Source organism: Manis javanica, chromosome 11 (assembly GCF_040802235.1).
Source record: "Manis javanica isolate MJ-LG chromosome 11, MJ_LKY, whole genome shotgun sequence".
Lineage (NCBI taxonomy): Eukaryota > Metazoa > Chordata > Mammalia > Pholidota > Manidae > Manis > Manis javanica.
In genome coordinates, this window is record NC_133166.1 from 79,676,760 (window position 1) to 79,691,923 (window position 15,164).

Below are 15,164 nucleotides of genomic sequence, written 5' to 3' on the forward strand. Positions count from 1 at the left end.
CTTATGTGTCATTTTGCTCACAGTAAATAAGAAACATTGCCTGTTTAAGTGGATCTCAGTGTATAAAAGAAGTTGACCAACTGGCTGCTTGTGGCTCATTTGGTGCTCATTGCTGAGGCCACCTAGACTCCCTGGACAGTCTTCTTCATGGGTAGAATGGCTTGAGGGCACAGGTGGTGTGACGCATGGGTGAAAGTGGCCAACAGACCGTCGCTTTCATCCTGAAATGAAGACTGGAGTATCACGCAGACTTTGCCAGCCATTTTATGTGCAGCTCAAGCCACAGCAGCCAATTCTGGGTTTTCTCTCTTCACTTGGGGATGGTTGGAAAGAAGGACGAAGTCAGATTTATTTGTGGGATGAAGTTTCTTTTCAGACTTCTTCTCTGCTGTGCCTGCAAAGCAAAGGACTTGTCTGGTAACTGGCATTATATGACAAACTCAAATTTCTAGAGTCAAGTTGCACCACTAACTTCTGTAGAGATTTTAATCCTCCTAGGTAGAAAATATTTACTTTACTGTGTGCCTCAAGTATAACAGTGTGTTAAAAACAGGAGGCAGGGGAGAGGAGCCAAGATGGCAGTGTGAGTGGGTGGGAGTGGAAATCTCCTCCCAAAACCATATATATTTTTGAAAATACAACAAATACAACTATTCCTAAAAGAGGGACCAGAAGATACAGTACAACAGCCAGCCTACATCTACACCTGCGAGAACTCAGCACCTCACGAAGGGGGTAAGATACAAGCTGCAGCTCGGCAGGACGTAATTGCGCCCCCCACCCCAGCTCCCCAGTGGGAGGAGAGGAGCTGGAGCAGGGAGGGAGTGGGAGCCCAGGACTGCTAAATACCCAGCCCTAGTCATCTGCACCGGGAGCACAGACAAACAGTGCATGGTGTGCTGGATATGAGGGAAACCAAACAGTAAAATATGTGAGCAGGTCCTGGGAAAGTCTTAAAGGGACAGGGGCCTCATAACTGGATTGACTGAGGCATCACGGAACACTCAGCCCAGCAGGCTGAGAATCCGGGGGAACTTTGGGCGCCCTAACCCCCTGGGAGGCAGCGCAGCTCTGAAGCCCCTCATGGTGATAAAGAGCTTCCCATCCATTCCCCCTCCAGCGTGGCCCTGCCATAGCAGAGGAGTGGCCTGGGAGCAGCCACGCCCACAGCAACTGCCCAGAGCCTCCTCCGCAGCCACCTGGGCCAGACTCAGAGGCCCCACCTGCATGCAGTTGCATGGTGCAAAGGAAGCCAGGACAGGGTGTGAAAGGTTGCCGTTCTCATAGGAGAGCACACCTGGAGCACCTGCCACTCCCCGCAGGGCTATGGGCTGCCTCGCCTGTGGAGGCTCAGGAAATAAAACCAGAAGCTGCTCCCCATGTGCGGGTAACTGGCACAGGCAGTGGAGGAGGGCAAAGCGACCAGCAAGCAAGAAGGGCCTTGTTCTCCCAGCTAACACACACACCAACTGCCTATGACTACCTCTATCGCCATGAAAAGGCAGAAGAATTTGATCCAGTTCAGAATTACCCAGACAACCCCTGGGAGGGAGCCTGGGGAGATAGATTTAACCAATCTTCCTGAAAAAGAATTGAAAATAAAGCTCATAACCATGCTGATGGAGCTGCGGAGAAATATGCAAGAGCTAAAGGATCAAGTTAGGAGGGAGAATACAGAAATAAAACAATCTCTGAAAGGACTTAAGAATAGACTGGATGAGGTGGAAAAGGCCATTAATGGAATAGAAACCAGAACAGGAACACAGAGAAGCTGAGGCAGATAGAGATAAAAGGATCTCCAGGAATGAAAGAATATTAAGACAGCTGTGTGACCAATCCAAATGGAACAATATTCACATTATAGGGGTACCAGAAGAAGAAGAAGAGAGAAAAAGGGATAGAAAGTGTCTTTGAAGAAATAATTGCTGAAAACTTCCCCAAACTGGGGGAGGAAATAGTCTCTCAGATCATGGAAACCCACAGAACTCCCAACACAAGGGACCCAAGGAGGACAACACCAAGACACATAATAATTAAAATGGCAAAGATCAAGGACAAGGACAGAGTATTAAAGGCAGCCAGAGAGAGAAAAAAGGCCACCTACAGAGGAAAACCCATCAGGCTATCATCAGATTTCTCAACAGAAATCTTATAGACCAGAAGAGAATGGCATGATCTATTTAATGCAATGAAACAGAAGGGACTGGAACCAAGAGTACTGTATTAAGCACAATTATCATTTAAATATGAATAAGGGATTAAACAATTCCCAGACAAGCAAAAGTTGAGGAAATTTGCCTGCCACAAACCACCTCTGCAGGATATTTTAAAGGACTGCTCTAGATGGAAGCACTTCTAAGTCTAAATAGATGTCACCAGAGAAAATAAAATAACAGCAAAGAAAGCAGACCAACCAAATACTAACTAAAGACAAAAAAATAAAATCAACTACTCACAAAAGCAGTCAAAGGAAACACAAAAGAGTACAGAATAAAACACCTAACATATAAAGAATGTAGGAGGAGGAATAAGAAGGGAGAGAAATAAAGAATCATCAGACTGTGTTTATAATAGCTTAATAAGCGAGTTAAGTTAGACAGAAAGATACTAAAGAAGCTAACCTTGAACCTTTGGTAACCACGAATCTAAAACCTGCAATGGCAATAAGTACATATCTTTCAATAATCACCCTAAATGTAAATGGACTGAATGTACCAATCAAAAGACACAGAGTAATAGAATGGATAAAAAAGCAGGACCCATCTATATGCTGCTTACAAGAGATTCACCTCAAACCCAAACACATGCACAGACTAAAAGTCAAGGGATGGAAAAAGATATTTCATGCAAATAATAGGGAGAGAAAAGCAGGTGTTGCAATACCAGTATCAGACAAAATAGACTTTAAAATAAAGAAAGCAACAAGAGATAAAGAAGGACATTACATAATGATAAAGGGGTCAGTCCAACAAGAGGATATAACCATTATAAATATATATGCACCCAATACAGGAGCACCCGCATATGTGAAACAAATACTAACAGAATTAAAGGAGGAAATAGAATGCAATGCATTCATTTTAGAAGACTTCAACACACCACTCACTCCAAAGGACAGATCTACCAGACAGAAAATAAGTAAGGACACAGAGGCACTGAACAACACACTAGAACAGATGGACCTAATAGACATCTACAGAACTCTATACCTAAAAGCAGCAGGATACACATTCTTCTCAAGTGCACATGGAACATTCTCCAGAATAGACCACATACTAGGCCACAAAAAGAGCCTCAGTAAATTAAAAAACATTGAAATACTACCAACCAACTTCTCAGACCACAAAGGTATAAAACTAGAAATAAATTGTATGAAGAAAACAAAAAGGCTCACAAACACATGGAGGCTTAATAACATGCTTCTAAATAATCAATGGATCAATGACCAAATTAAAATAGAGATCAAGCAATATATGACGACAAATGACAACAACAGCACAAAGCCCCAACTTCTGTGGGACCCAACAAAGGCAGTTCTAAGAGGAAAGTATATAGCAATCCAGGCCTATTAAAAGAAGGAAGAACAATCCCGTATGAATAGTCTAAAGTCACAATTATTGAAATTGGAAAAAGAAGAACAAATGAGGCCCAAAGTCAGCAGAAGGAAAAACATAATAAAGATCAGAGAAGAAATAAATAAAATTGAGAAGAATAAAACAAGAGAAAAAAATCAATGAAACCAAGAACTGGTTCTTTGAGAAAATAAAATAGATAAGCCCCTAGCCAGACTTATTAAGAGAAAAAGAGAATCTACACACATTAAAAGGATCAGAAACGAGAATGGAAAAATTATGACAGACCACACAGAAGTACAAAGAATCATTAGAGAATACTATGAGAATCTATATGCTCACAAGCTGGAAAGCCTAGAAGAAATGGACAACTTCCTAGAAAAATACAACCTTCCAAGACTGACCAAGGAAGAAACAGAAAATCTAAACAGACCGATTACCAGCAATGAAATTGAAGCAGTAATCAAAAAACTACCCAAGAGCAAAACCCCCGGGCCAGATGCATTTATCACAGAATATTATCAAACATACAGAGAAGACATAATACCCATTCTCCTTAAAGTTTTCCAAAAAATAGAGGAGAAGGGAATACTTTCAAACTCATTCTATGAAACCAGCATTACTCTAATAACAAAACCAGGCAAGGACCCCACCAAAAAAGAAAATTACAGACCAATATCCCTGATGAACATAGATGCAAAAATACTCAATAAAATATTAGCAAACCAAATTCAAAAATATATCAAGAGGAACATACACCATGACCAAGTGGGATTCATCTCAGGGATGCAAGGATGGTACAATATTTGAAAATCCATCAACATCATCCACCACATAAACAAAAAAGGACATAAACCACATGAGCATCTCCATAGACGCTGAAAAAGCATTCAACAAAAATTCAACATCCACTCATGATAAAAACTCTCAATAAAAAGTATACAGAGGGCAAGTACCTAAACATAATAAAGGCCATATATGACAAACCTACAGCCAACATAATACTTAACAGAGAGAAACTGAAAGCTTTTCCTCTAAGATCGGGAACAAGACAGGGATGCCCACTCTCCCCACTGTTATTCAATATAGTACTGGAGGTCCTAGCCATGGCAATTAGACAAAACAAAGAAATATAAGGAATCCAGATTGGTAAAGAAGAAGTCAAACTGTCAGTATTTGCAGATTACATGATATTGTACATAAAAAACCCTAAAGATTCCTTTCCAGAAATACTAGAACTTCTCAATGAAACCAAGAGCTGGTTCTTTGAGAAAATAAACAAATTAGATAAGCCCCTAGCCAGACTTATTCAGCAAAGTTTCAGGATACAAAATTAATACACAGAAATCTGTTGCTTTCCTATGCACTAATGATGAATTAACAGAAAGAGAAATCAGGAAAACAATTCCATTCACAATTGCATCAAAAAGAATAAAATACCTAGGAATAAACCTAACCAAGGAAGTGAAAGACCTATACCCTGAAAACTACAAGACACTGTTAAGATAAATTAAAGAGGACACTAACAAATGGAAACTCATCCCATGCTCTTGGCTAGGAAGAATTAATATTGTCAAAATGGCCATCTGCGTAAATCAATCTACAGATTTAATGCAATCTCTATCAAAATACCAATAGCATTCTTCAATGAACTGGAACAAATAGTTCTAAAATTCATATAGAACCACCAAAGACCCCGAATAGCCAAAGCAATCCTGAGAAGGAAGAATAACGTGGGCGGGGATCTCGCTTCCTAACTTCAAGCTCTATTACAAAGCCACAGTAATCAAGACAATTTGGTACTGGCACAAGAACAGAGCCACAGACCAGTGGAACAGAATAGAGTCTCCAGATATTAACTGAAACATATATGGTCAATTAATATACAGTAAAGGGGCCATGGACATACAATGGGGAAGTGAGAGCCTCTTCAACAGCTGGTGTTGGCAAAACTGGACAGCTACATGTAACAGAATGAAACTGGATCCCTGGCTAACCCCATACACAAAAATAAATTCTAAATGGATCAAAGACCTGAATGTAAGTCATGAAACCATAAAACTCTTAGAAAGAAACATAGGCAAAAATCTATTGAACATAAACATGAGCGACTTCTTCATGAACATATCTCGCCAGGCAATGGAAACAAAAGCCAAAATGAACAAGTGGAACTACATCAAGCTGAAAAGCTTCTGTACAGCAAAGGACACCATCAACAGAACAAAAAGGCATCCTACAGTATGGGAGAATATATTCATAAATGACAGATCTGATAAAGGGCTGACATCCAAAATATATATAGAGATCACACACCTCAAGAAACAAAAAATAAATAATTCAATTAAAAAATGGGCAGAGGAGATGAACAGACAGTTGTCCAAAGAAGAAATTCAGATGGCCAACAGACATGTGAAAAGATGCTCCACATCGCTAGTCATCAGAGAAATGCAAATTAAAACCACAATGAGATATCACCTCACACAAGTAAGGATCACCACCATCCAAAAGACAAACAACAACAAATGTTGGCGAAGATGTGGAGAAAGGGGAACCCTCCTACACTGCTGGTGGGAATGTAAATTAGTTCAACCATTGTGGCAAGCAGTATGGAGGTTCCTCAAAAAGCTCAAAATAGAAATACCATTTGACCCAGGAATTCCACTTCTAGGAATTTACCCTAGGAATGCAGCAGCCCAGTTTGAAAAAGACATATGCATACCTATGTTTATTGCAGCACTGTTTACAGTAGGCAATAAATGGAAGCAGCCCAAGTGTCCATCAGTAGATGAATGGATAAAGAAGATGTGGTACACATACACAATGGAATATTATTCAGCCATAAGAAGAAAACAAATCCTACCATTTGCAACAACATGGAAGGAGCTAGAGGGTATTATGCTCAGGGAAATAAGCCAGGTGGGGAAAGTCAAGTACCAAATGATTTCACTCATATGTGGATTATAAGAACAAAGAAGAAACTGAAGGAACAAGACTGCAGCACAATCACAGAACCCAAGAATGGACTAACAGTTACCAAAGGGAAAGGGACTCGGAAGAATGGGTGGGAAGGGAGGGATGGGGGGGGAAAGAAAGGTGGCATTATGATTACCATGTATAATATGGGGGGAGGCACAGGGAGAGCTGTGCAACACAGAGAAGACAAGTAGTGATTCTATAGCATCTTACTACACTGATGGACAGTGACTGTAATGGGGTTTGTGGGGATACTTGTTGATGCGGGGAGTCTAGTAAACATAATGTTCCTCATGTAATTGTAGATTAATGAGTACAAAAAAAAATATATAGGAGGTGTGGCTCCAGAAGGGCATCATGGAAGAGCTGAGGCTGTAGAACTACAGTTGACCCTTGAACTATGTGGGGGTTCAGTAGCACCAACTACCCCCCAGCCCCACAGTTGAAAATCTGAGTATAACTTTTGATTCTCCAGAAACTTAACTACTAATAGCCTGCTGTTAACTGGAAAGCTTACCAATAACATGGACAGTCGATTAACACATATTTTATAGTTATGTGTATTATATTCTGTATTCTTACAGTAAAGTAGGCCAGAGAAAAGAAAATTTTTTTCAAATATTTTTCAATGTATCCACATATAAGTGGACACACATATTTCAGACCTGTGGCATTCAGGGGTCAATTCTCCTTGACTAGGTGGTTATTCATTCTGGGACTTAACTGCCCAGTCTGTAAAGGGTTGTTTAAGACTAAGCAAACAAAGATTGCTAGGATTCTCTCAAGCCATAGAGATATTATATATTCTATCATGAGAATCCACTCATTTACAGGAAAATGAAATCAATGATGATCCCACAAATGAGAAATGAAACAGGTTTTGAACTGGATATTTTTGGAAGACACACACACACACGCACACACACACACACACACACACACACACACACACACACACACACACACACACATAGTTAAACTCATTTGGTTTAAAAATTAATATTGGTGTCTACTTTTGTCAATGATATTCAGCCAATATTTACAGTACAGAGCAAATTGATTTTATGTCTTTTATGGGAAGAAGAAAGAAGGAAATGGAAGAGGAGATATAGGGAATTATAAGGTAAAGAGAGAGAAAGAGTGAGCTCTAAGGTCAAAATTCAACCCCCTAAAATCCCATAGGCTTGGGCACTCACAGGTCATGGGATCGTTCCTCTTTCTGCCTGAGGGAAGGTGGGAGACTTAGCTCCCTAGATCAACCTGTTACACAGCTGAGGTGATGCTGCACTGATTTCTCTTTAGTTTTCTATTCTTCTAACTCATTCATTCTTTCATTCAGCAAATGTTTTTTGAGTATCACTTATGCGTTCTAAACACTGGAACAGAGAATTCCAGCAGAGAACTGGTCAAAGTTCTTGCCTTCATGGATCTTAACATTCCAGTAGGAAAGAATCAATACAAAGTAATGAATTCTTATGTAATGTAATGTAATGTCAGTGACAGAGCCATGAAGAAAAATAAAGCAGGGGGAGGGGCAGAGAGTGGTGGGAAGGGAGGGTTGTTCTAGGGCTCAGTACTTGTAAACTCTCATGCTGTATTGTGACCAGGAGAGGCCAGCAGTTCACCTGTGTCTGAATTACATTGCACTGTGTTCAAGTGTCCAGACTCTGAAGTCAAACTGCTGGGTTTAAATCCCAGCTCTATTATTTGCTCCTTTAGGGCTTTTAGGTAAATTATGTATCCCCTGTACTTCAGTTTTCTCAATTGTCAAGTGCGGATGAAATTCATAACTACTCAAAGTGTTGTGAAGATTAGTGAGTGTGCTTATCTCTGTATAATGTTCAGTGTTGTACCTGGCATACTGTTGTACCTGGTAAGATTAAGTTGAAATATTTCACCTTCATGTATTATTCTTGGTTAATTGGCTAGCCATTATCATGAGCAATATCATTCAGACTACATACCTTTTTCACCAAAAATAAAATTGTGAAAATTGTTCTGTTATTTAAATATTCTATGGAAGAGCTATAGAGTATGCTATCGTATCTACCATCTTCACTTCACCATTTTCCTATTATTGGATGTGTTTGCATGACTTTGAAAATGGATTATGTGTCACAAAGTTCACATTCTCCCTCTCTCTCCCCACATTTAAACTGAAAGGGAACTGCAGGCTTATGCTCTGAATTACTTTTCCTGTACTTTGATTAACATTTTGTAACTTTTTGAATCCTAAAGAGATTCCGAACCATTTAAAGACACGAATACTTGGAACCAACATTTCTACCATTTAAAAATATTTAGTAAGAGATGAAGGTGCCAGTGTTTGGACTCTGCTCAGAGGACTTTGTCCCCTCTGTGCGGTGAGCTCCTTGATCCATGAATGGCTGTTGGTGCCTAGCACAGCACAGAGCACATAGTAGATGTTTTGAGGTATTCTATAAATGTTACACAGAGTTGGAATTTGAACACTAAACTTTCTGAGGTAATCTTATTAAAACAGGCATTTGATGTGTATTTATTGATTTGATTTTGTCCACTCTTCTCCCACATAGGCTGTTTAGGTTCATAAAATCGCAGTCAACACAATGGTGCTTTAATCTATATGAATTTCTAGATTTTATTGTCATCTCACTAAGTGCACAATTTTCCAAAAAAGACCTAATTTTATTTTGGAAACTAATTGGAGCCCCAACCACACTAATTCTTTTAACCACACTTTCTATTCAGAAAGAGAATTCTTAATTATGGTTTTGTGGCCTCTTATCTACGCCCTTTGTTTTTCTTATGTGGTTAATGACCTACCAGAACAATTAAGAGAAAATAATCTATTAAAAACAATGGATATATTAAAAATTCCATTTTTGTCTTCCCCCTGTTTAATACATATTTGGCCACCTTCTTTCTGTCACTTAGTTTGCATGTAGAGAATGTGAAGTATATTTAATATCAGATGAGGCAAAACAAGAATGCAAGCATAGGGCATAAAATGTATGAATTATAAAACCCCAAACACTCTTTTGATTTCCTGTTAGTTTAGTTATTGATTCCACTCCATTTCATCCATTACTTAAGACAAAAGTAAATTATATTATTTTTACAGATAACTCTTCTACTGCTAAAAAGTCTTACTCAAATGATGGGTAGAGTTGATGATTAACAGGAATCATTCATACTCTAAGTGCACAAGCTGACAAAATGATGGTCAAGTTTTCTCTGTTAAATAAAGCGGCTTTTTGTTTTTGTTATTGTAGTTGTGCTTGTTATATGTTACTCAGGAAAAGACAATAAGAACCATCTTCTTTCTGTTTTTAGTCTGACTTCATGGAATGCAGGCTTATAAAAATCACCCTATGTTAGCTCTTCCTCTTAATGTTTGATCTATTTTAATGACTAGGTAAGTGGCCACAGGTTAAATTAGGCCCATACAGGGTTCCTAGAACTAATAGAAGAATGAAAGGGTTTTAGTTTTCTAGGCCCTATGATGTAATAGAATGAACATAAAATTTGCAGTCAGAAGTAGATCTCAGCTTATCACTTACTTACTATGATCTTAGGCAAGTCATTTAACCTCCCTTTAGGCTCTGTTTTTTTCCAGTTCTAAGATGGATATAACGTTTTCTTTGTAGTTCTTGTGAAAACCCAAGGAACCATTTGTAGAAACACTATGTAAACTAAAGCATTGTATGTTAGTCATTCCTATGAATTCTTGGGAAAGAATTCTCTTTGACTCAGCTGGTGAGCCAGAAACTTAATGATATCATGTCTCCATCCTGTAGGTACAATAAGATGTAAAGCAAATATGGCTGCCCAGACCTCAGACGTGTCATATCATGTTGCCTAGATTTTAAGATTAGGCATTGGTCCTTTCTTAAATTAGCTCTAGATAGGTTTCACTTGTCAGGCTCAGAAGTCCTGTTTGATTTTTCTCTCTTCTAGCAAATTCATGGTTTTCATCTCACTGAGCTAATGCATCCTGGAATATTAGCACACAGAGTATGAACTGAGATCATTTTAGGCCCAGAATGTTTCTAAGAACAGAGCAATAATTAACACTTCAAACAGAAATGCAATACACTGTGGAATTCTAAGTATTAACTTACCTTTTCGTGTTGACCATGACTTACCCTCTTCTTTCCTAAAATTCCATCTAAAGAGTCCCTGTGTACTTCTGAACCAATGAGTGGAAGGAATCTGAGACTATTGGGGCTTGGTATCTAGAAGCCATAAATAAGAGTTAGTAAGACATACTTAAAAAGATTACTTCTGTAATATGAATTCAGGGGTAAGAGAGGGAGTGAGAAGGTCCAACTGCTATGCAGTACAGCCCCCCTCCCAGTTGTCCACTAGTAATTCTTTCCTAATTAAAAAATTTTTTAAATTTGTTTACTTTAAAATTTTTTTATATTGAGGTACATACAATAAAACCCATAAATCTTAGTTTACAGCTTGATGAATTTTGATGTGTGTATACTGACATAACCATCACCCGCTATTAATTCTTATTCACCTTTAGCATCATCTGTAGCCTAAGTGTTTGATACTTATTTACAATGAATGCATTCTTGGGAAGGAGCAGGAACATTTGAAGAAATAAGGTAAGATTAAGTTGAAATATTTCACCTTCATGTATTATTCTTGGTTAATTAATTAGTTCTTTAATTTAACAGTTCTTCCATTTATCTGGAGTGAGGACCTGAAGGATGAATAAGGCTTTGGAGGGAAGCAAGGGGTGGATGAATCCTGGGCAGAGGAGCAGCACAGTGAAGGCACAGGGGAGGGAAGAATGGTGGTGAAAGTTGGGCACAGCTGGAGTGCAGGGCATGTGGGAGAATGCGGTAGAAAATGAGGTCGTGCAGTTCCAGCAGAGGCCAGAGCATGAAAGATTTGTGTGCTAGGCTAAAAGCATTTGGGTTTTATCTGGCAAGTGATGAGGAACCAGGGTACAGTTCAAAATAGTTTCCTGTAGCATTGTTCAGTGTGGAATGGCATAGACGAGTGATAAAGGCCATTGACACACAGAACCGAAGACTTCTCTGGCATCAGACACACGGTGTTTATGGCAGCATCAGTCGGCTTGGTGACATGTTCTCCAACCTTACTTGGTAGCCCAGGGTCAGGAATCAGATGTCAGTTCCCCATCGTTCTGTAACTACTCTTGTCCTAGAAACCTCCAACTCACCCTGTATATAGGCAGAGAACCAAAAACAATTCCTGGTTCTCTGTTTGCAGTCATGAAACCTTCTATGGCATGTCTTCGAATCTGCGAAATAGAAGAGCGAACATTTAAGGAAAAGAGCACACTTCAGCCGCGGCAAGATTCCTGACTTTGCCACTTATTAGGGGTATGATCTTAGGCAAGATCTTGCACTGTTAGCTAGTTATGAGAATCAAATGAGATAATGTTTACAGTGAGATGCCTACAAATGTAAGATTTAGTACCATTGTGTGATCATTACTGATAACAATATGTCAAAAAGAAATTAACAGAAGAAAGTGAATAGATAAATACTATTCAATTGAGAATGAAAAGGAATGTGTAAAATAAGATTGCTGGTAAAAACCAGAGGTTCCTAATTGAAAAATATTTGAACTCAGCATTAGCATCGAACCTTTGTTATTTTGCAAACCAATTGAAAAGACAAAGGTGTTATAAGAGGGTAAATCATTTGAAGCACTCCATTGTTTTAAGAGCTTTAAAACCTTTTTAAAGATTTTCCGAAATTTTATTTAATGATCAGAGGACAGAAAAGTGGGGTCTCTGAAAAATTGTTTCACTTAGAGAATATGAAATATTTATTAAGTTTAAAGTTGATACTGTAAAAGAATAATGACATGATGAACATTCATGGACCCATTGCTTTGTCTTGCAAATTGAAACAATAACCTCAACTTAGAGGTTCTCAGGGGCACATTCCCTAGCCTTAGTCCTCTTCATTGGTCCTCGGACATAATGACTATCCTAAATTTTATGCTTTTAATTCTCTTGCTTTTATTTATATAGTTTTACCTTATATACTTTTTTCTAAAACAATTTTATTGTTTTGCCTTTTCTTGACTTTTATATAAATGAAATAATTATGTATATATTCTTAAGCAAAACTTTTCTCATTCAACAATATGTGCCAAACAATCATTCACATAGGTGAGTGTTATTCTAGTTCATTTAGTTTCACTGACCCATAATATTCCAGTTTATAAAAGCACCATAATTTATTGATCATGCTCTTGGTGAGCATTTAGGCTGCTTCTTTTTGTTATTACAAACAGTACTGCTCTGAACAATTCGTGTCTGCCTCCTAAGTACATGTTTGAGAGTTTCCCCAATGCCTGTTTTCAGTTTTGCTGGATAACACTACATTGCCTTCCAGAGCAGTTCTAGAAAGTTACGCCCCTCCCTTCAGCATGGTAGTCTTCTGATTGGGCCAAATGCACACTGAGCCCTGATAAGTCAGACTTTTTCATATTTGCCAATCTGGTGGGTGTGAAGTGGTATCTCATAACATTATTGATTTGAATTTCTATGTTTACTAAAGAGGTTGAACATCTTTTCATGTGCTTTTTGGCAAATGTTTTTTTTTTCTTTTGTGAAATAACCAAGTATTGGACCATTTTTTAAATGGGAACTTTTTTCTTATTTTCTTAGGAGTTCTTTCCCCATTTGGGTCACTGATCCTTTTTCAGTTACAAAGGTAATTACAAATTCAGGAAGGATTTGGGTGCTGGAGGGTTGTCATGGATGTGGTGATGATGCCCAGATGAACTGTAGGGGCAGAAGACAAAGAGGAATCCTCAGGGAAACAACGACTAATCTGATTGGAGAGGGTGGGGCAACTATAGGTTAGTAATGGAAGATAAGTTTAGAATTTGGTTTAGTTTGTGGAAGATCTTGAGGAAGTTGATTTTAATTAATTAATAGCAGACCTTAGCCTAAAGGCTCATGCTATAGTTTTGTTTAGAAGTGTTAGAAATAGAATGCATAGCAGTATGCTTTTCTGTCTTAATTCTGCACTGGAGAAAGATGTGATAGTGCAGAATAATGGCAACCAAAGATGGCCATACCTTATTTCCCCAAATCACTCCCCAACTTGTGCATTATTTTTGTCTGACTTGGCAAAAGAGATTCTGCTGGTGTGATTAAAGTTAAGAATCAGATAGCTTATGCCTGTGGGCCCAAACTAATGACAGGAGTCCTTAAAAGCAGAAAACATTTCCCACTGGGTCAGAGAGACATGTGACCACAGAATACTGGTCAGAGAGATGCAACCTCTCTGGCTTTGAAGATGAAGGAATGGGCCACAAACTACAGGATGTGAGATTCTTCACTAGAGCCTCCAGGAAAAGGAACATACCTCTGGTAATACCTTAATTTTAGCCCAGTGAGACTGAGGTCAGACTTTTGAAATACAGAACTGTAAGATAATTAATTTGTATTGTTTAAGCCACCAAGTTTGTAGTAATAGAAACAGCAGCAATTGAAAATGAATACACTGGACATATCTAAATTGTGGAAAACAAAAGCAAAGTGTTTTCTTTCTTTTTCTTTCTTTTGTTGTTCCAATTTATAAAAGCACCATAATTTATCAGCTCCTACCTTAGGAGAAGAAAGAGACTTGAAAAACTTAAAATCATGTTCCACTTCAAAGGCCTTTGGAGGTGTACGTTTGAAAACCAAAGATACAGAGCTCATTTTTTTCCATCTGCAGATAAAGATACAAAAAAAAACTGTTAGGCAGTTACCCATGTTTTATTCTCTTCCTACAAAACAAGGATCCATGATGTCCTTCTTTCTCTGTGTCTCCAAATTCTCTGGCTCCCAGGGCTCCAGTTCTAATGATACTACCTCTCCACTTGTTCCCAGATTTCCCTCCCAGGAAACCCAGAGATTTCTACTAAGCTTGAACATTCCAGGTAGTTAAATTCATTGATAGCCCCTGGGAAAAAACTGTATTGTATGGATGAACAAACCTCTAGTGCAAAACCAATGCTTGAATTTTGTGTGATTCAGAGCAGCTTTCGCTACAGTTAAAACTTACACATTTATTTGTAAAGCCATAACTAAGCATTAAAAACATTTTTAAAAAGATAATTATTAATATGTGTCCTAAGGGGGAATACTTCTAGTCTAGCACATTTTGCTGCAGGCAAACATAATTATTTACTTATGAGGAAAACACATATCTACATTTAGTCCATCCCAAATAAATCATAGTGTTTCATCCTTCTGTATCTGCCAGTTACATCTGTTGCTTCTGCTTGTGGTCTTCTCTATTAGTCATTCTGTATTTGTTCCACAAATACCTTTTGAGCGCCTACCATGTGCTAAGCGCTGAGCTAAGAATTGCATATACAAAGATGCGTAAAACAAGGTCCTAGTCCTCAAGGAACTCACAGAATAGTGAAGGAGATGAATACTAACAAATTAGACTGTATTTTTTTAAGTACAAAGATACATGGCTGTTTAAGCCTCAGTGGTTACCCAAAAGAGACTGATCAACTTCACCTGGTGAACCTGACCACGTCTTGAGTCTTGGCCCTACTACACCACCTCTTATTTTTTAGCCAGACTTCTCCGGGGCTCTGATTCTCCAGCCAAGGCAAGCTGAACTCTTCAATGGG

The 15,164-nt window shown here is 38.5% G+C and overlaps 1 protein-coding gene across 1 annotated transcript in view; it reads right to left on the bottom strand.

Moving 5' to 3' along the window:
• Window positions 1–239: 239 nt before the first annotated feature.
• Window positions 240–15,164, bottom strand: part of WDR64 (WD repeat domain 64) — a 103,083-nt gene continuing 88,158 nt past the window's right edge. Inside the window, exons 24-27 of the mRNA XM_073215737.1 lie at window positions 14,140–14,245; window positions 11,728–11,808; window positions 10,649–10,762; window positions 240–394 (exon numbers count right to left, since the gene is read on the bottom strand). Of these exons, the coding sequence (XP_073071838.1) occupies window positions 311–394; window positions 10,649–10,762; window positions 11,728–11,808; window positions 14,140–14,245 (385 nt within the window). The 3' untranslated portion in view covers window positions 240–310. The remainder of the gene's footprint in view (window positions 395–10,648; window positions 10,763–11,727; window positions 11,809–14,139; window positions 14,246–15,164) is intronic.